The sequence below is a fragment of the Lepidochelys kempii genome, chromosome 10 (assembly GCF_965140285.1).
Source record: "Lepidochelys kempii isolate rLepKem1 chromosome 10, rLepKem1.hap1, whole genome shotgun sequence".
Classification (NCBI taxonomy): domain Eukaryota; kingdom Metazoa; phylum Chordata; order Testudines; family Cheloniidae; genus Lepidochelys; species Lepidochelys kempii.
In genome coordinates, this window is record NC_136389.1 from 35,845,409 (window position 1) to 35,870,628 (window position 25,220).

The window sequence follows — 25,220 nt, forward strand, 5'->3', positions numbered from 1 at the left end:
GCTGCACAACGTCATCCCTTCTCTGTCCCTTCCCTTTGGTTTCTGGGAAAGAGGGACAGATCTTTCCTTTTGTCTTACAATGCCTCTGCTGCAGGAGTCCTCGCTTTACTGTCTCCAGTTTCTGGATGGGAAGGGACTCCAGTCCAACTTATGAGGAATTCCATCAGCAACTTATTTTCTCTTCTTCATCCACTTATTGGGAGGAACTCACAGCTTCCCTGCTGTTGGTTTCTTTTCTCAGTGCTCCTCACACTAATAACACATTGGGCAAAACTAGTAGCACTCTTGTGATCATCTTTCTGTATGCGACGCAGACACAACAAGCAAAGTGTCTACCATGCACTTACCACACAAGAGCTTAAAGTGGCTCATTACTATTGTCTAGTCGAACTTTCAAGGGTGGACCCAGTTTCAGCTGCTCAATGTTGCTGGGAAGGGGGGAAGAGAGGGTGATGGTTGGAATATAAGTCTCCCCTTCTAATATTTGATCTAATGGTAGGATTAATGTGAGGCGTAAACTCGGAACCTTTTTATACATTGTTATTCTGAAGTCTGTTCCCATGTGGAGATCTTTCAGCTGGAAGATCACCTGCCCTCTAGTGCTCTCTGCAGTCTGCTTTCTTAGTAAGTGTGAGACAACAATGACTTTAGCTCAGTTCCCATGTGTACAGGTGGACTCAAGAAGTGTTCCATCTGCCCAGTGTTAATGGCAGATGGACACTCTCATGCTCAAAGTGCATTGGATCACACTACCACACTCCTGTCCTGTAGGAGTTTCTCATTTTCTTCTCTTCAATCATGCAGATAAATCATTCACTCCCACTTGGATATTGCAATATCCATTACTTACCTAAGTAGCCTACGATGTCTCAGAAATACAGAGAGGTGTGCACTCAAGAGCTTACTTCCCTGGAGATTTGAACTACTCCCTTGCTGTACGTTCTTCTCAGTTTGCCCCTCCCTGTTTGTCTAAGGTATTGCTTTACTTCTATGTACATGATTATCGGTGAGATTTCATGCCAATTACAATTTCTCCTTGCTTCAGGAACCTGGTTTCTTCACTGTGGGCTCCTTGGGCACATAAAGCCTCTAAAGTCACTGGGAGCTCTTTCATAGACTTCAGAGGGCACAGATCAGGTGTCAAGTGCACATAAGAGGTGGGCCTGAGCCATTCAGAAATATCACCGTGATAACTTCAGCACATGTGGTGCAAGACAGCACCATTTTGTTTTCCAGTATGACAGCAAAATCTCGTCTGATCCATCCTGCAGTGGGTTTCCGGTAGTTGCTGAATTTTTATCTGGCATTCATTATCCCTCGCACTGGAGCTCTGTCAGGCTGGCTAAAAGTTCCCAAGTTTGGTAATAAAAACTTCCCCAATGTTTTGGATTATTATGACTTTTCCCAGTGCTCCAGGCTATCCTAGTTCTGAAATATACCCTTGGTCAGCTAATGGCATTGATCTCTGGGCTTCTTTTATCAGTAGGTCTGATAGTAAAAAAGATAGGACGACTTAATCCGTTACCACAGTTCCTGGCCTTGAGAGAAGAGAATTGCCTCAGTCGATTTTATACATGCAAGCTTTTAACTGTGTGGGAAAAAGTGCAGTGCCATAGTTTTCCTTCCGTTCTCCTATTAATCCCATTCACGGCGAGCCTCTTCTCTCTTGCCTCTCTCAGGTCTATTGCATGCTAATTGGAATCCATCCAGCATACTGTAGGTTAGACTCGCCAAACCTTCCATTCCTTCTGTGATGGAATGCACCCTTGTATTCACATCCAAAACACTACTGTAATTATCTTTGTACAAGGCACACCTTTGGAGGTATCATTTGAAATCTCATAACATATCATGGTAAAATGCTTGTGGAAACATTATGTGTGAAGTTGTTAACATAAGCTGACATCATGTCTAACATGTGTTTCCCAGATAAGTTTGGGAAGTGGCTACACCAATTTTTCTAAGACAAAGAGCAAGCTGATGCCCCAGCCAGGTGTCCACAAAGCTGATGGGTCATCATCTGTCAAGTGGCCATTGTTTGGCAAGAAAGAGGGGCAGGGACAAAGAGATCTACATCTTCGCAAAGAAACAGCATGAGATCTCTTTGCTCCACCAGCCCGTCTCTTGGTTCTCAGTTGGAAATGCTTTTCAGAGAGGGACTGACACTATAAAAAGGAGGGGCAAACACCCCAAGAGACCCCCTCCTCTCTCTCCCTGTCCATCTCACTCTTTGCACCTGAGAAGACAAAAGAAGCAGCCATTGGACTCTGGAGGAGGGGTCCTGACCTGAAGAGTTTGGTCAGTTATACTGTTGGAAGCATATGGTGAGAAATTTTGTTTTAAATCTAATATAGTTTGTCAGGCACTAGAACGAGTTTTATCTTTATTTTTCTTGTAACCATTTCTGACTCCTGTACCTCATTGCTTGTACTCCCTTAAAATCTCTCTCTTTGTAGTTAATAAACTTGTTTTGTTGTTTTATCTAATCCAGTGTGTTTAAGCTAAAGTGTCTGGATAACTCCATTTAGGGTGGCAAGTTGTGTGTATATTATTCTCTTAAAGAAATAATGGACTTAATATATTTGGACTGTCCAGGAGAGGGCTGGGCAGTATAAGGCATAATTTCTGGGGGGGGGAAATCCAGAACTGGGAGTGTGTTGGGGCGCCCTGCTGTATAACGAAGGCTGGTGAGAGTCAGGGTGTGACTGGCAGGCTGCAGTTACACAAACACATTTGGGAGGGACCTGCATGCTAGCAGGCTGTTTGTGAGCAGTCCAGATTGGAAGCTACAACAGTAAGGCATTGCAAGGCACCCCAGGTTGCATGGCAAGGGTGACCTAGCCCCCGACTGGTTTGGATTGCACTCTGGTATGTCACACCTTCCCACTAGCCCTGTCTGTGGAGACAAAAAAAAATAGGTATGTCACTTTCTCCTTTTCCAGCTGCCAGCACTGTAAGCCCAACCTGCTGTGTGGAAATCAAGCTGTGCTCCTCCCCCATCATTCCTCATCCCCAGTGATAATGATTCAGCACGTAGCTGACAATTGTCGATACTACACAAGACATCATCGGCTCCAGCTCCCTCTTTCACAGCTTGACTAGCTGTGCAGTGCTGACTATAATAACAAGTTGCTTTTGTCAGTAACTGAAGCAGATGTGATTCAGAGGCATCTAAGGAATAGCTCTGTGCAGTACAAAAGGCCTGTTTTGGAATCAGCTGTCTGAATGTATAGTGGAATAACCTTTCTTAGTTCCATATCTGCCCTAACCTCCTCCTACACACCTTACCACTTCCTCTGCTCAATCCAAGCTTCCCTGCTGGCAGCTCCAGACTCTGCCTTCTTCCACACTGCCCCTTCTCCCAAAAGCCTCACAATAGATCTTCTACACTAAGTCCTCTTCCCTGTCTGAAAAAGAAACAAAACCTTCTAACTCCCCATCTTCTCTGCGAAGTGTTGTGGTTAGAAAGGCCAATCTCACATCCCATGCTGTCTATGTTCTGTATTAGTTTTGCTCATTTAAACTGTAAGGTCTTTGGGGCAGACACCTGTCACAGATCGTGCCTCAATTAAACCATGCTGAATATTTCTGATCCTATACTAGTGATAACTGAATGCATCTCAAGTCAGATTTTAAAACAAGTCCTTTGTCGGTTATATTCTGCTAATCCATAAATAAAACAAGGAGAAAAGATGTTAATTTTGTTGTTGTTACTATTATTATTATTATTTTATTTATTAATTATAGTCCAGTAGTGCCTAGAAGCCAGGGCCTGTTCTGCTAGGCACTGTACAAACATATATCAGAAAGACAGTTTTTAGCTTTTGAACAGCTATGGTTTGCTCTGAGTTTTATGAGACCTCCCATTAAGAGCGCTTCTTTGCCTGTGCCCCGCTACCTATCCTGAACGGGCCTGTCATTCTCCTTTGATGCCACACCCGTGGTCAAAGTTTCTATTGAGAAGAACAGGTGCACTGCAGTTAAAGAAATTCATTCCAGACTGAGCTGATCTAAACTACTTTAGCTGTGTTCTCAAGGTTAGTGATGCTCCCACAGCACTAATGAATTAATGAACTAACTAATTAATGAAATGACTTCCATGTAATGCACTACATTTCATCTATTAATATCCAACACATTCAGTATTAACGACTGCACCTAGAGGATCGGACTCTTAAAGTCATGTATTTTAGTCTATTTCTTCTTGCTGTCCATTGGCTCTAAAGCATCCAACAGCAACAAAAAAAAAAAATGCCACAAGAGGCTACACCCCAGGGCCTGCAAAGTACAAACCCTACAAAGTAACAACAGCCATGACACAATGCAGGAATGCTCAGCAATAGTCAGGATTTAACTACAAACTGGAGTCATCTAAGGACTCCAGTAATTTTCTGTACCAGAAAACAACCTTGCAGAAGGACTGCTCTCAAACATTTAAATGTTTAATTAAAATTTAAAAAAAAAAAACTTTTGCTAAGTTACAGCTGCAACATTTTAAATATTAACGGAGTTCTATTTATAAAGTATCTGGCACTTCTTTCTCAACGAGGGCCAGATTCATTGGTACAAGCCAGCCCTGGCTTGCAATGAGTGTTTTAAGGGATGTGAGGGCAAAGGAGAGTGGATGAGATGAACAGACAATCCTGTTGGCAAGGAAAACCATGTTCACATTGCAAATGTAACCTGTAACTGCTACTAAACGAAAAGTATGTGTGGCTGTTATGTTTATAAATTCAGCAATGTCTGTGTGACCCTAGGATGAAAAGACATGAAAAGACATGCACATGCATCATTGGAAGATTAGGTCCATAATCCATCAGTCTTGGGTACCAAGTCTAGATTCTCCTGCATAATCCACCATTGTAGGCATATGTTTGATTTTGGTTATGTATGTGATTTGGGCATCTAACTCCCTTAGGCTTTCTCTTCACTGACACAAAGATGTTTTTTTAGATCAAGGTAACTAACGTGATAGTTATCTTGTTGTACAAAGTGGAGACAAGGCACTTGTAGTGTTTACTGCGAGGTTACTAGCCGAGATCTGCCCTATGTCCCCCTCCCATGGCTGACCTCACCTAATTTATCTTGTGGGAAACACTACAAGTGCCTTGTCTCTACTGTGTTTTTGCAGCAGGATAACTGCACACCTTATTGTCAATGAAGACATAGCCTCAAGCTCTCCTGAAAATCCCAGCCTATTTGTATAGCAGTCTTCCTCTGACCGATTTCTCTACCCATCTTAACTATTTGATCATCTCTAATATATGTCATTTTGGGTAACCTGCTTACTCAGCTCTCAAGAGTTATCATTACCCCATGAGATCCTTCTGTAAAAATCACCCAGGTTGCTCTTCTCCCTGCAAAGGGGTTGTCAGAAGCACAATCTGTGATTTAATTTCTGACAAGGCTTCTAAGGAGATCCTGCTCTTAGGTGGTGGTATCTTAAGATTCAGACAGGGTTCGCTGGCTCATTGTGAGGTATATGCTATTTCTCATGTAACTCCTATAGTATTTTTTATGCTTCTGAGGCAGTTTTTCCCCAAAGATTTTAGAGGAATGGTGAGATTTTTCCAAAGCTATCAGTGCACGTGGGGAGTGTTGTGCCCGTACAGTGTAATTAACATTGCTTGTCTCCTTATGTTGCAGCATATAGCCAAAGAGCTCCAGGACCTGCTTCAGTGGCTAATGGGAGTGCCAGCTGGTTTAAAAATGAACCGGGCGTTGGACCAGGTGTTGGGCCGGTTCTTCCTTTATCACATTCACCTGTGGATTAGTAAGTGCAGTTGTTTAACCTTTCATCTTTCCTTCTCACTTCTCCCTCCCTAGTGTCTAAGATTGTCCTAGTGATGTATAACGAATCAAAATTTGTATTGCAAGGACATACTGGTCTCTGAATCTTTCTGGTCTGGGAACGTGAGCCAAATTTGGATTCATGGAATCCACACAGGGAAATGTTATGAATTATACCTGATAGGACATGCACACAACTGCTGCGAATTATACCTGATAGGACACGCGCAGTATCTAAGGAACACTCCTCCTGGTGCATGATGTGCTTGCTTTTAGACAATGGTGGGCCCCAAACCAAAATGGAGTCACATGTGCTAACTTTTCCTTAACAGAAACAATGCAAATAAGTACAGTGCTCAGCTAGTTACTTTGCAGAAAGTAAGAGACATAGTGGAGCTAATTTATTTGGTAACAGTGATGGTCGGTGTCCAGGAGTAGGTCCAGGTTCCCCTGTAAACTTTATCTACCCTACAAAGGGTAGTGCAACAGTGTGGTGGTAGGGAAATTTTATTTGGGGGTTGAAGTACAGGACCTGTCCTGTAACTGACTTCAGTTTAGTTTACAGCACTTCTAACTGCATTCTTCCCCCCAATTTGAAACAGAATCTCACTGGTCATAGGGATACCTTTTATGTTGGAAAATAGCCACGTTGGACACAGAATCCTTAGTAACTGTGACTGTCTGTCTGTTAATGAATGAAGCAGAGCTCTGGTTTTCCAAGGTTTCACCCTACCTTGATGATGATCAGAGAAGCTTCATGCCACTAAAAATGTTGCACAGACCATTTTCACAACAACTCCTTTGTGATGGTTTCTGTTGGAGTAGGAAATTTTGGTGAAAATGTATCAGTAATTGATTAGTATGTTCCTGAGAAATTTACCCCAGAGGATAAAGGAATAACAAGATGATCTTGTCTGGACAGCCTGAGCAGGTTTTTATGTGTCTCACTAAGACACACGTGGGCTGAGAGGATTGGGAAGGAAATGGGTGGTATTTGCCAGTCATTGTAGATGTAAGATGGCAGTCTAAGAGAATTTGCTATTTTTACTTTCATATGATCTTGATTCTGATCTCTGCAACAACATTCTGTGAGGGTGGGGGAGAGAGAAGCTGAGGCCATCAAGTGTTTTATTTGAGGCTCCGGAGAACAAATAAATACCCTTTGTACAGTGTTACTCTTCCAACTTCCACCAGGCTATATCCACCTGATGTCTCCATTCATTGAGATGATCCTCTGGTATGTTGGCCTGTCAGCCTGTCTGGGCCTGACTGTAGCGCTTTCCATCCTCTCTGACATCATTGCACTCCTGACCTTCCATATCTACTGCTTCTATGTCTATGGAGCCAGGTGGGTGTATTTGACCTGTTTGTTTCTCAAGTATATCTAGTCCAAAAATCATATTGGGCCTAGTTGATCCCTGGTGTGACCCCATTGATTTAACAGGGGTAAAGCAGAAATTAGTTTGGCCAGTTATGTCCAAATGATTGAGTCTCAGCATTGAGCTGTACAAGCATCCCAAGTGTCTTAAATATAAGTGTCTTCTCCCCTTCAACAGTGGCGGTTAGAAAAGTAAAACTATGCTTAGGAGTGGAATGAGAGAGATCAGTTTGCCCAGGCGTCCTAGATTTGAGGGGATAACTTGTGTTTAAGGCTGCTCCAGAAGTGACTTCTCCGGGCCCTAGGGTTGCCAACCCTCCAGGATTGTCCCGGAGTCTCCAGGAATTAAAGATTATGTCATGTCATGAAACCTCCAGAAATACATTCAATCAAAACTGGCACCCCTACCTCTCCCTTGCTTCAGAGGATTGCATCCATATGGAGTAACCTGTCTGGATTTTCAACTGCAACACTCAGATTGCCCGATTTGTGGTTAAATTGCTGCTGTATTACCCCCTATGCCCCACTAGAGGGCCATGTGCACTTTACGGTCACAGGGAAATGGGTACAAACTGGGAACGCCAAGGATATGTGTGTAAATGGCTGATGCTCATTCTGCCTTTTGTGTCACATTCTGTACTAGGTATGTCAGAGCTATTCTTGCAATAAGAATTCAAAACAAAATACGTTCGGTTTATGATCTACATTAACATGGGGGCATCCTTTAAATCACAAACTGTGATAGAGAATAGCAGCTTTATAGAGGAGACAAAATAGCGGAGGGAGTAAATAGGGGAAGCTACTGCCTAATAAGTATAGAGACCGCATTTTCCCAGCAGGGCGGTGGGGAGGTTAGAGGTACAGTACATTGAGTAGAGCAGAAGGAATTTCAGAGGAGTCTGCCCAGGCAAAGTTCATACGTAATTCTGGGAATGGTTAGAGGTAGAGAGACGTCTAATTTAAGAATCTTACTGTTACAATTAGAGAGCTTAGGACTAATAGCAATATTGCCTCGTAGGAAACGCATCCACAGAGCTCTTTTACTTGAAGTCTCTCCTTCTGGCTGTAGAGAGTGCATGAAGGGCTCTGTTCCTCTTAGGGAGGGGACAGGGTGGGCAGGGGCGAAAAAGGCAGAAGCTCTGTCCATGCCAAGCACTTCTGTCTTGTGGGCTTTGGCGTGCCAGTCTGCAGGGTTCATGTATCCTTGTTAGAAGTATAGCTACACAAGACACTTCCTCGTGAGGCCTGCATCAAGCTAACTCAGCTGTTGAGAATGACCTGTGGTGGGGAGGGAGAACCAGGCTGTGAGCTCAAAATACCCAAATAATAAAATTACCACAAAATCCTGGAAATTGAGCAACTGGGAGGAAAACTTCTGCAGCAAATGAATGCTGTTTAAGTGGCAAATTCACTGGCCGAGGAAATACGGAGTTCTTGGGGGTCTGTTTCCAAGGTAGCCACATGGTGAATAAATGACACCAGGAATACATATACAGATTGACACAGAAGGTATGGCAATATCAGACAGGTAGGTCATTGACACTTGACATTAGGTCATTGATTGCTTGGGACTGGGCATGTGCAGTATTAGTAAAAGGAATGAGAAAAGTGTGCACCAATCAGAGGAATTTGGTGCACAAAGGTTGAGTTGCACCAAGGTGCACAAAGGTCTTGGGAGCACTGTAGCCTATGGATTACTGTGCTGTTCTGAGCTTTACCAGCTCATTAGTAGCATTATACTAGTCTCTTCATGCTTTATGCTCCTTTCAGCTGTTTTCCTTTGTTTTATAAGATTTCCCCATTTCCACAATAGTGGTTTAGTGTTTTAACTGACTATATATTTTAATTGCACTCACAAAACTATGCTAAAAGAACAGTAGGTTTGCAAAGTCAAGTACTCCAAAGTTAGGAAATGCCAGAAATAAGGTTGTCTGTGGAACCCTTGTGCATATGCATTAGGATAAACTCTTTACATAGGAATTATTATTAATGATCAATTATTATCTCTTATATAGTGCTTTTCATCAGCAGATATCAGTAGATTGCATTTCGTAATCTTTAATGTATCTATTCTCACAACATCCCTGTGGGGTATGGAACTAGAATTATCTCCATTGTACAGATGGGAACTGAGGCACAGGAAAGCTAAGGGTCTCGCCCAATGTCACCCAGGAAGTCTGTGGCAGAGCAGGAAATTGAACCCAGGTCTCCCAAGTCCTAGGCCAGTGTGCTAACCACTATTTTTCCCTGTCTCATTCAGTGCGCAGGCTGGACACTGCTCACTGAACGAGCAGCTATTCAATATTTTGTTTTATCTCTTTGGTCAGTGTGTTTTGTCTCCTTGAATTTGTGTGACTTCATTAGATTCACATCCTGCCCCTGCTGAACTGAGAGTGTGTGTGTATAGCAATGGCAGTTGCTTTGTGGTATAGGTGGGGATCTCTTGGTTCTAATTTGTGGTGATTCTCCCCTTTGCACAGGCTCTACTGCCTGAAGATCTATGGCTTGTCATCTCTCTGGCGCCTGTTCCGCGGGAAGAAGTGGAATGTCCTGAGACAGCGGGTGGATTCCTGCTCCTATGACTTGGATCAGGTAGTGGCAGAGCATCAAGGAGGTGCTGTGATAACTCTAGCCACAAAGTCCTGCAGCATGACCTGATCTTGCCTCATTTAATATTGGGATACAGACCACCAACTGCTCAATTATATCCAAAATGAGTACAGCTCTTGGCAAGTTTTCTACATGGCTCCTCAAGCAAATTCTTGGCTACATCTGCTGTACCCCAAATCCATTCCTCCCCATATTCAAGGGAACTGATCCTGTGAGGTGCTGAGCAGTCGTAGCAATGTCAGTGAGAATTGCAGATGCTCACCACCTCTCAGGGTAAGGGTAGAGGAGTGGATGTGTGGGAGGGAGACAATTTAAATAATTATAGTGGTGCCCAGCAGTGTTGCCATAGTAACATGCTTCTTAATGTTTCTATTAAAAGACCCTATTTAATTCACGTTGGGTTGGAGCTTGGCCCACACATTTTCACCAGCATGTAGAAAAAAATTTTCTGGAATATTGTAAATCTGCTTTTTAAACTCTAAAATGCCACAGAAACAACATGAAAGTTGGTCAGAGCCAGGCTTCTCTGGCCTGATTTTAAAAGAATAATTTAAATGGCCCTGAATAAAAAAGCTGCTTGGCACACTATTTTATATTTTCACTTACCTTGAGCTTGAGAATTCCAGGTACAATAATAAACACACTGAGAGAGCGGCTAGCCTCATTACAGCTTCCAATCTTGCGTTTGTAATCTCTGTTAAAGTGCTATTTGGTAGCTTCCAGGACCAGTGTATCTCAGTGAATTGCAACAGATAATCTTAAGCCTCTTATACAAAACTAGAGGAGCTACTTTTTCCTCTTTTCCCCAGTGACAGGAAAATAAGAACATCAGGGTCAGAAAGGCTGTGTGCGCTACAGCAGGGTTCTAGCTCATTGTATATTGATGATAATGGATTTGGCGCTAAGAGCCTCATCCTGCTGACATTGAAACCAGTGGGAGTTTTGTCATTGGCTTCTGTGGGAACAGACTTTCAAAGCACAGACGTGAAAAGACTTTCTGAGATGCTAATACATGATGATTTTGCTAAGTAAAGGTGGGGGATGAGAGAGGAGCCTTTATTTGAAAAAAAAACCCAGCTGTAAACTAGAAGTTGGCTAGGAGTGAGTTATAGTGTATTTCTGGTTATGTACTTAAATCCATGATGTGGATCTGCCTCTGGGGAAGGACCCTCTGGATACTATACTGAAGAAATAGAATCATAGAATATCAGGGTTGGAAGGGACCTCAGGAGGTCATCTAGTCCAACCCCCCACTCAAAGCAGGACCAATCCCCAATTAAATGATCCCACCCAGGGCTTTGTCAAGCCTGACCTTAAAAACTTCTAAGGAAGGAGATTCTACCACCTCCCTAAGTAACGCATTCCAGTGTTTCACCACCCTCCTAGTGAAAAAGTTTTTCTTAATATCCAACCTAAACCTCCCCCACTGCAACTTGAGACCATTACTCCTTGTCCTGTCCTCTTCTACCACTGAGAATAGTCTAGAACCATCCTCTCTGGAACCACCTCTCAGGTAGTTGAAAGCAGCTATCAAATCCCCCCTCATTCTTCTCTTCTGCAGACTAAACAATCCCCGTTCCCTCAGCCTCTCCTCATAAGTCATGTGTTCCAGACCCCTAATCATTTTTGTTGCCCTTCGCTGGACTCTCTCCAATTTATCCACATCCTTCTTGTAGTGTGGGGCCCAAAACTGGACACAGTACTCCAGATGAGGCCTCACCAATGTCGAATAGAGGGGACGATCACGTCCCTCGATCTGCTCGCTATGCTCCTACTTATACATCCCAAAATGCCGTTGGCCTTCTTGGCAACAAGGGCACACTGCTGACTCATATCCAGCTTCTCGTCCACTGTCACCCCTAGGTCCTTTTCCGCCGAACTGCTGCCTAGCCATTCGGTCCCTAGTCTGTAGCTGTGCATTGGGTTCTTCCATCCTAAGTGCAGGACCCTGCACTTATCCTTATTGAACCTCATCAGATTTCTTTTGGCCCAATCCTCCAATTTGTCTAGGTCCCTCTGTGCCCTATCCCTACCCTCCAGCGTATCTACCACTCCTCCCAGTTTAGTATCATCCGCAAATTTGCTGAGAGTGCAATCCACACCATCCTCCAGATCATTTATGAAGATATTGAACAAAACCGGCCCCAGGACCGACCCCTAGGGCACTCCACTTGACACCGGCTGCCAACTAGACATGGAGCCATTGATCACTACCCGTTGAGCCCGACAATCTAGCCAACTTTCTACCCACCTTATAGTGCATTCATCAAGCCCATACTTCTTTAACTTGCTGACAAGAATACTGTGGGAGACCGTGTCAAAAGCTTTGCTAAAGTCAAGATACAATACATCCACTGCTTTCCCTTCATCCACAGAACCAGTAATCTCATCATAGAAGGCGATTAGATTAGTCAGGCGTGACCTTCCCTTGATGAATCCATGCTGACTGTTCCTGATCACTTTCCTCTCATGTAAGTACTTCAGGATTGATTCTTTGAGGACCTGCTCCATGATTTTTCCGGGGACTGAGGTGAGGCTGACTGGCCTGTAGTTCCCAGGATCCTCCTCCTTCCCTTTTTTAAAGATTGGCACTACATTAGCCTTTTTCCAATCATCCGGGACTTCCCCCGTTCGCCACGAGTTTTCAAAGATAATGGCCAATGGCTCTGCAATCACAGCCGCCAATTCCTTTAGCACTCTCGGATGCAACTCGTCCGGCCCCATGGACTTGTGCACGTCCAGCTTTTCTAAATAGTCCCTAACCACCTCTTTCTCCACAGAGGGCTGGCCATCTATTCCCCATGTTGTGATGCCCAGCGCAGCAGTCTGAGAGCTGACCTTGTTAGTGAAGACAGAGGCAAAAAAAGCATTGAGTACATTAGCTTTTTCCACATCCTCTGTCACTAGGTTGCCTCCCTCATTCATTAAGGGGCCCACACTTTCCTTGGCTTTCTTCTTGTTGCCAACATACCTGAAGAAACCCTTCTTGTTACTCTTGACATCTCTCGCTAGCTGCAGCTCCAGGTGCGATTTGGCCCTCCTGATTTCATTCCTACATGCCCGAGCGATATTTTTATACTCTTCCCTGGTCATATGTCCAACCTTCCACTTCTTGTAAGCTTCTTTTTTATGTTTAAGATCCGCTAGGATTTCACCGTTAAGCCAAGCTGGTCGCCTGCCATATTTACTGTTCTTTCGACACATCGGGATGGTTTGTCTTTGTAACCTCAACAGGGATTCCTTGAAATACAGCCAGCTCTCCTGGACTCCTTTCCCCTTCATGTTAGTCCCCCAGGGGATCCTACCCATCCGTTCCCTGAGGGAGTCGAAGTCTGCTTTCCTGAAGTCCAGGGTCCGTATCCTGCTGCTTACCTTTCTTCCCTGTGTCAGGATCCTGAACTCAACCAACTCATGGTCACTGCCTCCCAGATTCCCATCCACTTTTGCTTCCCCTACAAATTCTTCCCGGTTTGTGAGCAGCAGGTCAAGAAAAGCTCCCCCCCTAGTTGGCTCCTCTAGAACTTGCACCAGGAAATTGTCCCCTACGCTTTCCAAAAGCTTCCTGGATTGTCTATGCACCGCTGTATTGCTCTCCCAGCAGATATCAGGAAAATTAAAGTCACCCATGAGAACCAGGGCGTGCGATCTAGTAGCTTCTGCGAGCTGCCGGAAGAAAGCCTCATCCACCTCATCCCCCTGGTCCGGTGGTCTATAGCAGACTCCCACCACTACATCACTCTTGTTGCTCACACTTCTAAACTTAATCCAGAGACACTCAGGTTTTTCTGCAGTTTCGTACTGGAGCTCTGAGCAGTCATACTGCTCCCTTACATACAGTGCTACTCCCCTACCTTTTCTGCCCTGCCTGTCCTTCCTGAACGTGATGATGCATTATTATCCTGTATCCTCTCTGTTATGGAAAATGTAATCTAAAGCTAAAGAGTCAGTTTGGAGCTATGTTGATATATGCCAGGCATTTATTGGAGGCAGGATCACTGGAAGTATTCCGAGTAATTAAGTATTATTCACCAACAAGATGGGCTCAGAAGCAATGGCGTGGGGAGAGGGGTATTGAGAATCTTCCATATGCCCACAGTCTAACCACTTAATACTATCTAAATTTCTTGTGCCAGTACTCAACTAACAATAGTTTATTGTGTCTTTTTTCCCCAGTTATTCATTGGCACTTTGTTATTTACAATCCTGCTGTTTCTTCTGCCCACAACTGCACTGTATTACTTGGTGTTTACCCTGGTAAGATTCAACCCTTAGAGATGGTCATATCTCATCTACGTATGTGAGTGAAGTATAAAAAAGATTCCTAGTCATTTTCCCCCATCCCCATACAAATATATTCCTATGACTGTCCCAGGAAGGGTTCTTGCCCACAGGCAATGTGGACCAAGCAGATGGAATTCAGGATACACACTTGTGTTTCTCTGAAGGGAATTCCCAGAAAATTAAAGTCATCAGGACAAACTGCTCCACTGTCTTTCCCTGGAGCCATATTTAATCTTTCCCTGCCATTTACTGGGGTGGCTGCACCTCTGGTTTGACCCAGAACTTTTCCATCTGGAAATTAACCTTTTCCATTAAAATCTACTTGGCAAGACTTTTGCGGGGAGGGAATCGGACTCTTTGTCCAATCTGACCAGTCCGATTTGAGACATGGATGCACATTTTTCCGCTAAGAGCTGGAACCTTCACATAATTTTAGCCTCTCTTTTGAAAGGGAGAAGGCTAAAAATAGTACAGGACTCAAATGAGTTTGAGAGAAAAAATGATTGATAGTATGACAAAAGGAGGTGCTCAAATCAGCGACAGTGAGGGGTTGTGTGAGGATACTAAGCAGGGAACTCATTTCTAACTGGCGTGCTCCTGCTTAAATGCTCTATAAAGGGATTCTTCAGTCACCAGCAAGCTATTTCTAGAGACAAGGGTTTGCACCTATTTGCCAGCAGCTTTTAGACAGAGCGAGGGATGCTATTGAAAACAGAAGCCTGAACTCCCCACATCAGCCTTTGATATGCTGGCCCATTATCTGAAAGTAGAGCATACCACATGTTTTTGCCACTGGCACCAAGGTTACTGTTATAGACTTAAGGCAAGATTCTTAAGGAGCCTGACTCTGACAGGGTGGGTGCTTAGCACTTTCTGAAAATCTGACCCCTTGAAGATGCCTTGTGGTGAGCATCCACAACTTGAAGCCCCCCAAATCGCTAGTCCCTTCTGATATTGTTAGCCCAACTGCTTACCTCACTCCTGCCTGTTTACGTAACTAACTGTTTCTTTTTAGCTCCGTCTGCTGGTGGTGGTTGTGCAGGGCCTGATTCATCTGCTCGTGGACCTCATTGACTCTCTGCCTCTTTATTCAGTCATCCTTCGGCTCTGCAGATCCTACAGACTTGCAGGTTGGTCCTACACCACCACGCAGGCTTCTGCATTCACAGTGGTATTGTGAGTGGGCTTGATCTAATGCACAGGTAGCTTATTGCACTGAAAGAGGCAGGGTGCCTGAAAAGTACTCAGGTTCCTAATGCAAAATCCATGCACTTGTCAATACTATTAACCAGTTATCCTGCGACGCCTGATGATAAAGTCAGTGGAAACTAATGTGACGCTAAAGCTGAGTCATAGGCAACATTATAAAGAACACTGAAACAAAAGGTGCCATTCTACTATACAGCTTTTAAATCAGTTCATCTTATTTATAGCAGAATAAGCCAGCTGGGTCAAGTAAACAGGGTCTGGTCCAAACCTCAAATCCTCTGATATTCAGATAAGTTGTTAACTTGTGGTTTTCTCTTTGATTTTCACCCATCCCAATGTGGCTGGGAACCAAGGTATAGATAGACTTCAAGAGAATCTGTTCTTCAGAAAAGTTAGATCCTCAGGTTGCATTGACTTCTGTGGAGTTATACTGATTTGCATTAGCTAAGGATCTGACCTGTGGTTTCTAGCTTAATTTCAGAACTCAAAAACTCTGACAGGTTTCAGAGTACCAGCTGTGTTAGTCTGTATCTGCAAAAAGAAAAGGAGTACTTGTGGCACCTTAGAGACTAACAAATTTATTTGAGCATAAGCTTTCGTCAGCTACAGCTCACTTCATTGGATGCATTCCGATAAGCATCCACCTTTTTGAGGTTAACCTGTCCCCATTTCAAAGTTACTTTCTGCCAAGCCACTATTTGACAGCCATTTTTGGGACCAGGCTAAAGGATTGCACTGAAATGGGGTTAGCTGAAAACAGAGATAGCTCAACCAATTTAAATCAAGCAGGCTAAACCACAGGCCCCAAGCAAGTTTAAGAATATGAAGCACAGAGTTCTAAAAGCAAGAAACAGCGTGAAGAGCTTGATCATCACCGAACCAAGGCCAGTCATCAAATGGGAAGGAAGCCTGAGGCTGATGATAGTGGCCTTTTCTACTGGAGATATGCCAGGTTCAGCTTTGGGAGCAAACGTGGGGAATGCTACCAACAATGTTGCTTTCCAGTACCTGTTGTCAGTAGGTCTCCATGTATTGAGTTGCAGGAAGTTCTTGATCTATAGGAGCTGTCTTTGTGGGACAGGAAATGCAGCTGAAGAAAGTTGTCCAGTAAACTGCAAGTGATTAGCTGGAAGGAAATCATGTTGATATTGATAAATAATAGATAAATAACTTCTCTATGATACCATCCGGCCTTCAAGATGAAGGAAAATGAAAATATATTAGGACCCTTGTTCAGGAGGGACATCATGGGAGGACATCTTTTAGGGTTTCCATGGTCTCTGACCACCCCCAATCCAGAACAGGAACATTTTATCTGAGAGAGGTAGGGAGAGAAAGGATCTGATCAAAATTCAAAGCAGAGATAGCTCTTCAAGATCCAGCATTCTTTCATTTCCTTCCTGCTTGGTTTCTGTCACCAATTACAGAGTCCTATCCCAATGGTATTGCTTTTTTCACCTTGGAAAGATCATGAAGGTTGTTTCAACACTCTGAATTTATTACTTTACTATCACTGAGGATTTAGTGAGGTGTTTAACTGCAGCTCAGTTCAGTCCTGACATCTGGCCTCTGATTTCCTTGGCTTAGACTCTGAATTGACAAAACTCTGGTATTCATGTCACCTAAACAAGTGTAGATGGGTAATGATCAATCCATAGGTTAGGAGTCTATAGATCTTACTCCTTCACATCTAAAGTGAAATGTTTTTATAAAACCACCTGGAAATCTATCAAATCTGTAGTCCTCCAGCCAAGAGAGGTGTACGCCCAGCAGTGACAAAAGAAAGACAGACTGAAGCAAGCTGTCCTGAGTTAGGGTAGATGCACTCTGGGGTTAGAACAGTTTTTCTCTTGAAGGTGGCATTATGTAGTGGGTGAGGCACTGCACTGAGAGACAGGGAAACTGGGTTTTGTTTCTGGCTCGGCAACTGACCTGCTGTGTGACCTTTGGCAAGTTGCTTCATGGTCCAGCCTGGCATTCAGGCAGGAGAAGCTCAAGTGTTCTTGCTCTGCTCGTCCTCTCTGCAGCATTTGATACTATTTGATCATTCCTGTCCCATCTCAAATAAGTTGCTGGCATGAATAGAAGTGCCCTGAAATGGCTCAGATACATCCTGTCAGACTGAATGCAGAACGTCACTATGAGCAACCGTTCTTCCTTCTCCAGAGCCCTCACCTACTAACACCCACAGGGCTCAGTCTTCTACTTGGTATTATTCACCATCTATATGAAACCACTGGGAGCCATTGAGGCAACATGGGCTGAAGTGCCAGCAGATGGCACCCCGTTCTACATCTCCTTTGTGACAAATGTAAACAGCATCATTTCCCAGCTTTCATCAATGACTGACCGGAATAAACACCTGGATGACAAGTTCCTGACTTGAGCTGAACCCAGACAAGACTGAGGTGATGCTGGCTGGCAGAGGGAAGTGCTTCAAAGATCTTGCCTCCTCTATAATGCTCTGCACTGTCAAGGGAATCTGCCTTCAAATTTCTTAAGTCCCCAGCCTTGGGGTCCTTTTGGATTCCTTGGAACTATTGAATGCCTAAGTAGTCATGGTAACAAAAAATGTCCACTACCATCTGTGTCTGGCCAGAAGAGTGTGCTCCATCCTATTGGATAGAGATCTGCCCATAACAATCCATTCATTCATGACCGCCAGGCTTGATTACTGCAACTCATTACATCTGGGAATGAAGCCACAGGCTACAAAATGTGGAAGCCTGTCTACTTAGCAACACAGATCACCAGAACGCATCACCCTGGTGCTTTGCTTTGCGCTGGTTCCCCAATTAATCCAGAATCCAGTTCAAGGTCTCTGTCTTGATATTTAAAGTGCCTCATGGGATTGGCCATTGCTACGTGAGAAATACCTCTCCCTCCATCACCATGACCTTCCACAACATTTACCTTCCACTGGAACAGTGAAACTGTGATCCTATAGGGGAGCCTCATGTGGAGAGTGAATTCCCCATTCTAAGGTCCGGTTGCTATGTAAATTCTGCTTTACACAGGAGCTGGACTTTAGACTAGGGAATTCACTCCGACAAGAGACAAGAATGACCACAGGCCTCACCAGTTGCAGAACTTAAATGTCATACTCCTTTGTCTTAGCTTTCCCTTAATTTCTATACACACACACTAACCTAATCTAAAGATTAAGAAGGGGGAGAGATTATTTTTGTTTTTAAAAAATTTGGGATGCACTTAAATACTACAGTGATGGGGCCATATAAGTACTTATATAAAGGGTTTTATTTCTGATTCTACAGCTGACCTTGGACAAGTCATTTAGCGCTCTGTGCCTCAGTTTCCCCATCTGTAAAAAGGGATAATAATATAGACCTGCTTTGTAGGAGTGTTCTGCAGGAAGTGTTTTGAGAACCTCCAATGAAAGGCCCCTCTATAAAGTGAAAAATACTGTATTCTCCCTCTTTTAAATGTTACGTTAAGCATTGTTATGTAGAATATGTCATAGCTTGGATCCACCATCTTCCCTGTCTGACTTTAAGGTACTGTGGGATTTAGTGAGCCCTGGAGGGAATACAAAAGTGAAAACTGGAGTGGCAGCTGCAGCAGTTAATAGCATGCTGAAAATGTATGAATGCCTTCGTTGTGATCAATAGTCATTGATTTTTTTTGAATTTACTCAAATGTCTTTGTGTCATCCACTATCACAGACCTACCCCCATTTAGTCTGAAAGCAGAAGGGAGACGTATACATGTACAGTAGCCATATGAAAAATGACTAAAGGAGAGTTTTCTGTCTCTCATTTACACGGGGTAGAGCATTCCCCTTTTCTGCTGGAATGCTGGGAGCAAATATAGATCATTATAGTTCCTTTGCCATAATCCCCAGGCTTGCTGTCTTGTGTGACTTTTAGGAAATCCCTTTCAACTCATTGATCCAAGTAGAGAATGGAGATTGTTCTCCTCCATCGTGGTTCTTTGTTTGTTTTTTCAGCTGGCGTGAAGTTCAGAGTCCTTGAACAGAAGGCTGGAAAACCCCTTCGACTCTTAATGCAGGTAAACCACAGGCTGCTTAGTGCTCACAGTTATGTCCTCTGCTATAGGATTGCCAGCAGAACTGTCCCTAGGATTCTGACTCCTTTAGAAAGAGTTCTGATAGCTCTCTCAAGATGGAATTCTAGGGAAAAGCATCTCCAAAGTTTCAGTGGAGTTCTGGGATATAGAGGTGGGGGGAAGTATATTTCACCTTGGTGCTGCAGTCTGTCACTCCTACTTAGTGTGCCTTGCTTTTGTGTTCATCGGGTTAGCTTCTAATGAAGCATTATACGTAAGAAGCAGCGTTCTGTATGTTACAAAATGAAACTTGAATAGTTGTGAGTAATGATGGTCCATCACTTCTGTGATTAGCATTATCTCACTGCTATGTTGTCTGCAGCTGTGCTTTAATAAATGCTGTGCCTTGAGAGAGGCAAAAAAGACTGGCCACACTCAACCAGAGTGGGAAACAGTTAAGGAGAACCAAAACCCAGCTCTAGTAAGAGGGCCTTCCCTTCCAGATGAGCTGAGAAGCGTGAGCTACTTAATGCACCAGTCAGCTTGGTTCATTGTAGACAGGAAAAGAAGGGTGGGTGCCTTGTGAAACTGTTCCAAAGTTTCATCTCGGGATTGCCCTGTGATGCGCTGAGGGGAGGAGTCTCTTCCTTGCTGTCTTTCAAATCTTACATTTTCCACCCTCTAAGGAATAGATGTTCCAGGAAGGCTGTTCTGAAAATGGGCTGACATGGTGGCAGCAGATAATTTCTCATTACAAGTGCAGGAGCAATTGTGGGGCCTCCATTTCCTGATCACTATTTGCAGAGCTAATACATTCTTGCCGTACAGTCTGCTGGTCAGTAGAATAGCAAGAAGCAAGACTTTGACACCAGTGGGCCAGTTTCTTTGCTGCAGCTGAGATCCACTTGTTCCAGTAGAAGGGGGGCCATCGAGAAGTCAAGTACAGCTCATCTATACTTTCACCTGGTTCCACCCCTGCCTTAACTCCTACTTGCATCTCCAAATAGGATAGAGCAGCCTGGAGCTAGTCTGATCTGCACCAGCTGGCAACAGTTCTCCAGGTACCATCCATGAGCTGGGTATAGCAGAACTAGACCATGCTCTGACCATACTGCCTGTTTCCTTTGCTGGGGCCAAGGGATGGCATAAGAGCCAGCTGCTCTGACTATGCCCACAGGGAAAGTGTGCACAGTTTCTGCTCTCTTTGTGCCACTGGAGAGATGCAAGGCAATATGGTGGGGCTGAGGATGTGGCCACAATGATTATAGTGGCATGGTGTCAGAGTAGCAGCCGTGTTAGTCTGTATTCGCAAAAAGAAAAGGAGGACTTGTGGCACCTTAGAGACTAACCAATTTATTTGAGCATGAGCTTTCGTGAGCTACAGCTCACTTCATCGGATGCATTCAGTGGAAAATACAGTGAGGAGATTTATATACACACAGAACATGAAAAAATGGGTGTTATCATACACACTGTAAGGAGAGTGATCACTTAAGATGAGCTATTACCAGCAGGGTGCGGGGGGTGGGAGGGAGAAAACCTTTTGTAGTGATAATCAAGGTGGGCCATTTCCAGCAGTTGACAAGAACGTCTGAGGAATAGTGGGGGGTGGGGTGGGGAATAAACATGGGGAAATAGTTTTCCTTTGTGTAATGACTCATCCACTCCCAGTCTCTATTCAAGCCTGAGTTAATTGTATCCAGTTTGCAAATTAATTCCAATTCAGCAGTCTCTCCTTGGAGTCTGTTCTCTCTGGTCACTTGATCTCTGACCTAAAAGTCGCAATATTACAACAAAAAGACTTCAGAAACAGACTTCAAGGAGAGACTGCTGAATTGGAATTAATTTGCAAACTGGATACAATTAACTAAGGCTTGAATAGGGACTGGGAGTGAATGAGTCATTACACAAAGTAAAACTATTTCCCCATGTTTATTCCCCTCGCCCCACTGTTCCTCAGACGTTCTTGTTAACTGCTGGTAATGGCCCACCTTGATTATCACTACAAAAGGTTTTCTTCCCCCACCCCCTCCTGCTGGTAATAGCTCATCTTAAGTGATCACTCTCCTTACAGTGTGTATGATAACACCCATTTTTTCATGTTCTGTGTGTATATAAATCTCCTCACTGTATTTTCCACTGAATGTATCTGATGAAGTGAGCTGTAGCTCACGAAAGCTTATGCTCAAATAAATTGGTTAGTCTCTAAGGTGCCACAAGTACTCCTTTTCTTGTAGTGGCATGGTGGTGGCTGCTCCAGGTTATAGGGATAAAGGAGTTAGTTGGTGAGTACAATAAGATCTTGATCAATAGGCCCATCACAGAAAGGAATCTTCCTAGTGTGTGGCACCATATATTGTATCAAGAGAGGTTCAGAAGGGCCTGGATACACAGACCCTCTATATCCTGGTCCCTCCCTCAAAGGTCAGCATACAGTAAAGGTGGCTTTCTGTTGCAGTGTGGAGGCAGTAATGCCAGGCAGGCCTGTCTCAGAAATCCGGTGGGCCTTACCACTATCAGATCAGGATTTGCAGCATGAAAATCTGGAAAAGGTCTTTTGACACGGATTAAAATTCACACAGTGATACACTGAGCTCTGTGTAGCAACTCATGCTATTTCTGTCCCCAGCTTCCATGATAGGCTTGCCTTGTGTCACCTCCCCATTATCCCCATGTGCCTTGTTACCCTGCGGAGCGATGCTTCCCCACACCGTGCCAAAGGGGAGGAAGTTTGTGTGTGTGTGTATAATTGTGCGCACATGTACAAAAGATAAGACCTGGATGATTGAAGATTCTCCCTGTCTCTGGGCACTAAGCTGATCTAGGTGACAGCCGATCAGAAACATATGACAATGTCAGGATGAAATAAAAATGATTTGTAGACTGATCTGAATTGGACGGTCTCTGCAGCTGACTTATGAGAATGTTTACTTCCCTTGGGATTCAGCAAACGATTGGTTTTTTATTTTAAAAAAAAAGTTCAGTGTTGTCAGAATGTAGAATCCAAATACAAGTATATTGGTGAGGGCAGGAAGATTCCATTGCTGTTTAATTCACTCCCAAAAGCACTATGCAACTTAGTATTTAAACTGGGTTTTAAAATAATGTGCTCTGTAAACATATCAAAAAATACTCCTGGCTACCAGCTATTGGCTTCCCTGATTTTCATGCAGCCAAGTTTTATAAAAGGGTATCTAGAGGAATTGACTCCTTTACAACTTTGATCCCTCTCTACACATTCACCCAGAAATTTCCTTTTCAAGAACAACCTGTTTGCAAAGGGTTAAGCGAAAGAGGAAGGGAAAAGGGAACGATTCCATTATGAAACAAGGGAGGCATATTTTATCAGTTTATACAGCCTTGAACTACAGAGATTGTATAAAAGGAACTCATGACAGCAACTTCCCTAACAAAACTGTTGTTTTTTTAAATTTAAAACATGACAGTAAGACACTGTGTTGTGCTGTGCTGGGTTGAAAGCCATTTCTTATCTCTCAGTAGGTGAAATTCACTCCTATGCCACCAGTCCTCCACACAGATATACATTTCAACTAAATGGGCATAGGAATATTGTGTCCAAATAGTCAGTGGCCTCACTTCCCTAGCAACAATCCCTTGTCGTCTCCCGCAAATGGACCTGTTTCCATCTAAGATTTAACCGTGTGGATGAAGCTGGGTGACTAGCTAGTAACAAAGTTATTCAAATTTTGTTTCTTTTTCTTTTGGCAGATTCCTTGTGGCCCCGATCTTGAACAAATTGAATCTATTCAGAATTACTCTCCAATAACTTAAGTGATTAATTATTGGTCTGGAGATTGAGAGTATTTGAAATTTGAGCTGCATTAGTTATTTTGGTTAGACAGACAAATCACATAGTATGATTCTGTTCCCTGACTGGATGAGCACAGCTCTTCAATTTCTGCTACAAATGCTCATCTTGACAAATTCAAACCTCGCTTCCTGTGAATCTGCTCAGTATTCACTTAAAATTATTTTTCCATGAACATGTCTGCCAGTGAACTCATTCACTAGCAATTGGTACAAAGCAAATACGAAAGAGATGTGAACCCAGCTGAAGAGAGTTAATTTTAAAATGTTACTGACTAGTCATGTGAAATGTTCTGTGGCATGCATCCAGTTCTAATTGGATTTGAGGTTGAAAAAGGTGGAATAGGTGCTGAGTTTAGTGTATGCGTACGTGGATTGCTGGATTGGTGCCACAGTGCTCAGCCTCTTGCAGAATTGAGCCAATAATTAATCTTACTGGTATATTCCACAGAGTGCTGTAAAAATGTGTCCCCAAAAGAGTATTCTATTGAATGCCATGTCTGTGGACATGGTTACAGTACAGTTTCATTGTGTCAGATTGATGAAACCTTAGTAGTGCTCTAAAACCAGGCTTATGACTTGGGCTGTGCCTCTGTTTCCCTATCTGTAACATGAGGGTAACAATTCCTTCCCCACAGAGAGATTGTGAGGCTAAATTCATTTGAGATCTGCAGATGGAAAGTGCTATAGAAGAAAAAAGAATTCTTACATAGCCAACAAACTCTTGTAACCCATTTGTGTGCAGCAGTATAGCTGGGAGATTCTAATAGAGCATTAATGTGATTGTACAAAGGCAGAAAGAATTGCACACGCACACACACGCACCCTTACTCTCCTCATTGTTCACACCATCACCTGTTTTCATTGCCATTGTCCCTCTTCCTTCTCTACTTCCAGATAAATCCTCTGTCCTATGGCAGCGTGGTGCAGACGTACAGGCTCCCAACCTATGCTTGTTACCCTAAGGATTCCTGGAGCTCTCTGTGCAAGAAGCTGTTTGTTGGAGAGCTGATCTACCCTTGGAAGCATAAAGGGGAGAAGCAGGACTAAAGGGAAGCAAATGAGCCAGGCCTGAAAGAATGAGCCAAAAACCACCATTCAAACCCACTCACGGCTCCCAGGCCCAGTGAGCCTGGACCCAGCAGCTGCTAGCTGGGACAATACTGTCAAATCCTCTGCTGAGACTTTGGTAATGTGCGAGGAGGGGCTTCATTTTAAATGGGAGTGTTTTTATATAATCTCCTTCAACTTTCCCCCTCCTATATGGCCCCATCCAGCTGACTTGGTTTCCAGGCTGTTCTCTGTTAATGAAGTGTTATTCCACCCTAGATTACACTGTTCCTGCCTGGCAGCACTAGGGGCCAGAGGTTTAACCCTTCAGTACCTCTCCACAGCAGCATACCATGTAAGCCAGGGAATAGCTCCTGATCGGCCTGATGGTCTGTTAGTCTTTCTATGTAAGTTCATGGGGCCATATTAAAGCTGCCCTGGGACCTGGGGGTGATTAAAGCCAAAACGCTGAGGTGGATTATTACATCCAGGTATTCTGGACCTTTCAAATTTGTGTGTTCAAGCCAATTCATCAAATCCATGCTCCCAAACTGGATGGTCAGCTTGGAAACAGTACTGGTATGTAGCCCATTGTTTTGTCCCATTGCTTTTTCTTTGGTAGTAGAATTGGCTTTATCCCACTGCAGCACCACAGCAAGGGTGAGCATAGAAAAAAATGTAGCATGGAGGCCAGAAAACACACACTGCTCTGGGACCATGCCTAACCTACCATTTACAGCAGGAACAAACAGAGGTGGGGTTTCACCACAAAAAATCATCTTTGGCCTAAATATTCTTAACAGACTAGTGATGTTGGATGCGTCTGTTTCTCAGTGCCCAATCTGAGACCTTTTAAAGGGGCCTGATTTTTGGACAGTCCAGACCCTGTAACGGCTCACAAAATCGGCCTCTAAAACTACTAGTTGCTTTGGAAAATGTAGACCCCACGTCTTAAGAATACTTTTCTTGCTGATGGTACTAACCTCCAGATCACAATGAAAACAATGGTCTCTTTCTCTGTCAGATTTTAAGTACATACACATTATGG

The 25,220-nt window shown here is 43.7% G+C and overlaps 1 protein-coding gene across 4 annotated transcripts in view; it reads left to right on the top strand.

Moving 5' to 3' along the window:
• Positions 1–24,662, top strand: part of PIGQ (phosphatidylinositol glycan anchor biosynthesis class Q) — a 43,265-nt gene extending 18,603 nt beyond the window's left edge. For 3 of the 4 annotated variants that reach the window (XM_073362864.2, XM_073362862.2, XM_073362865.2), the window contains 7 exons: positions 5,647–5,773; positions 6,985–7,138; positions 9,649–9,760; positions 13,952–14,032; positions 15,075–15,189; positions 19,236–19,297; positions 24,020–24,662. In XM_073362864.2, coding sequence (XP_073218965.1) covers positions 5,647–5,773; positions 6,985–7,138; positions 9,649–9,760; positions 13,952–14,032; positions 15,075–15,189; positions 19,236–19,297; positions 24,020–24,172 — 804 coding nt within the window. In that variant the 3' untranslated portion in view covers positions 24,173–24,662. The remainder of the gene's footprint in view (positions 1–5,646; positions 5,774–6,984; positions 7,139–9,648; positions 9,761–13,951; positions 14,033–15,074; positions 15,190–19,235; positions 19,298–24,019) is intronic. The other variant, XM_073362863.2, reaches the window with a different exon arrangement.
• Positions 24,663–25,220: the final 558 nt, after the last annotated feature.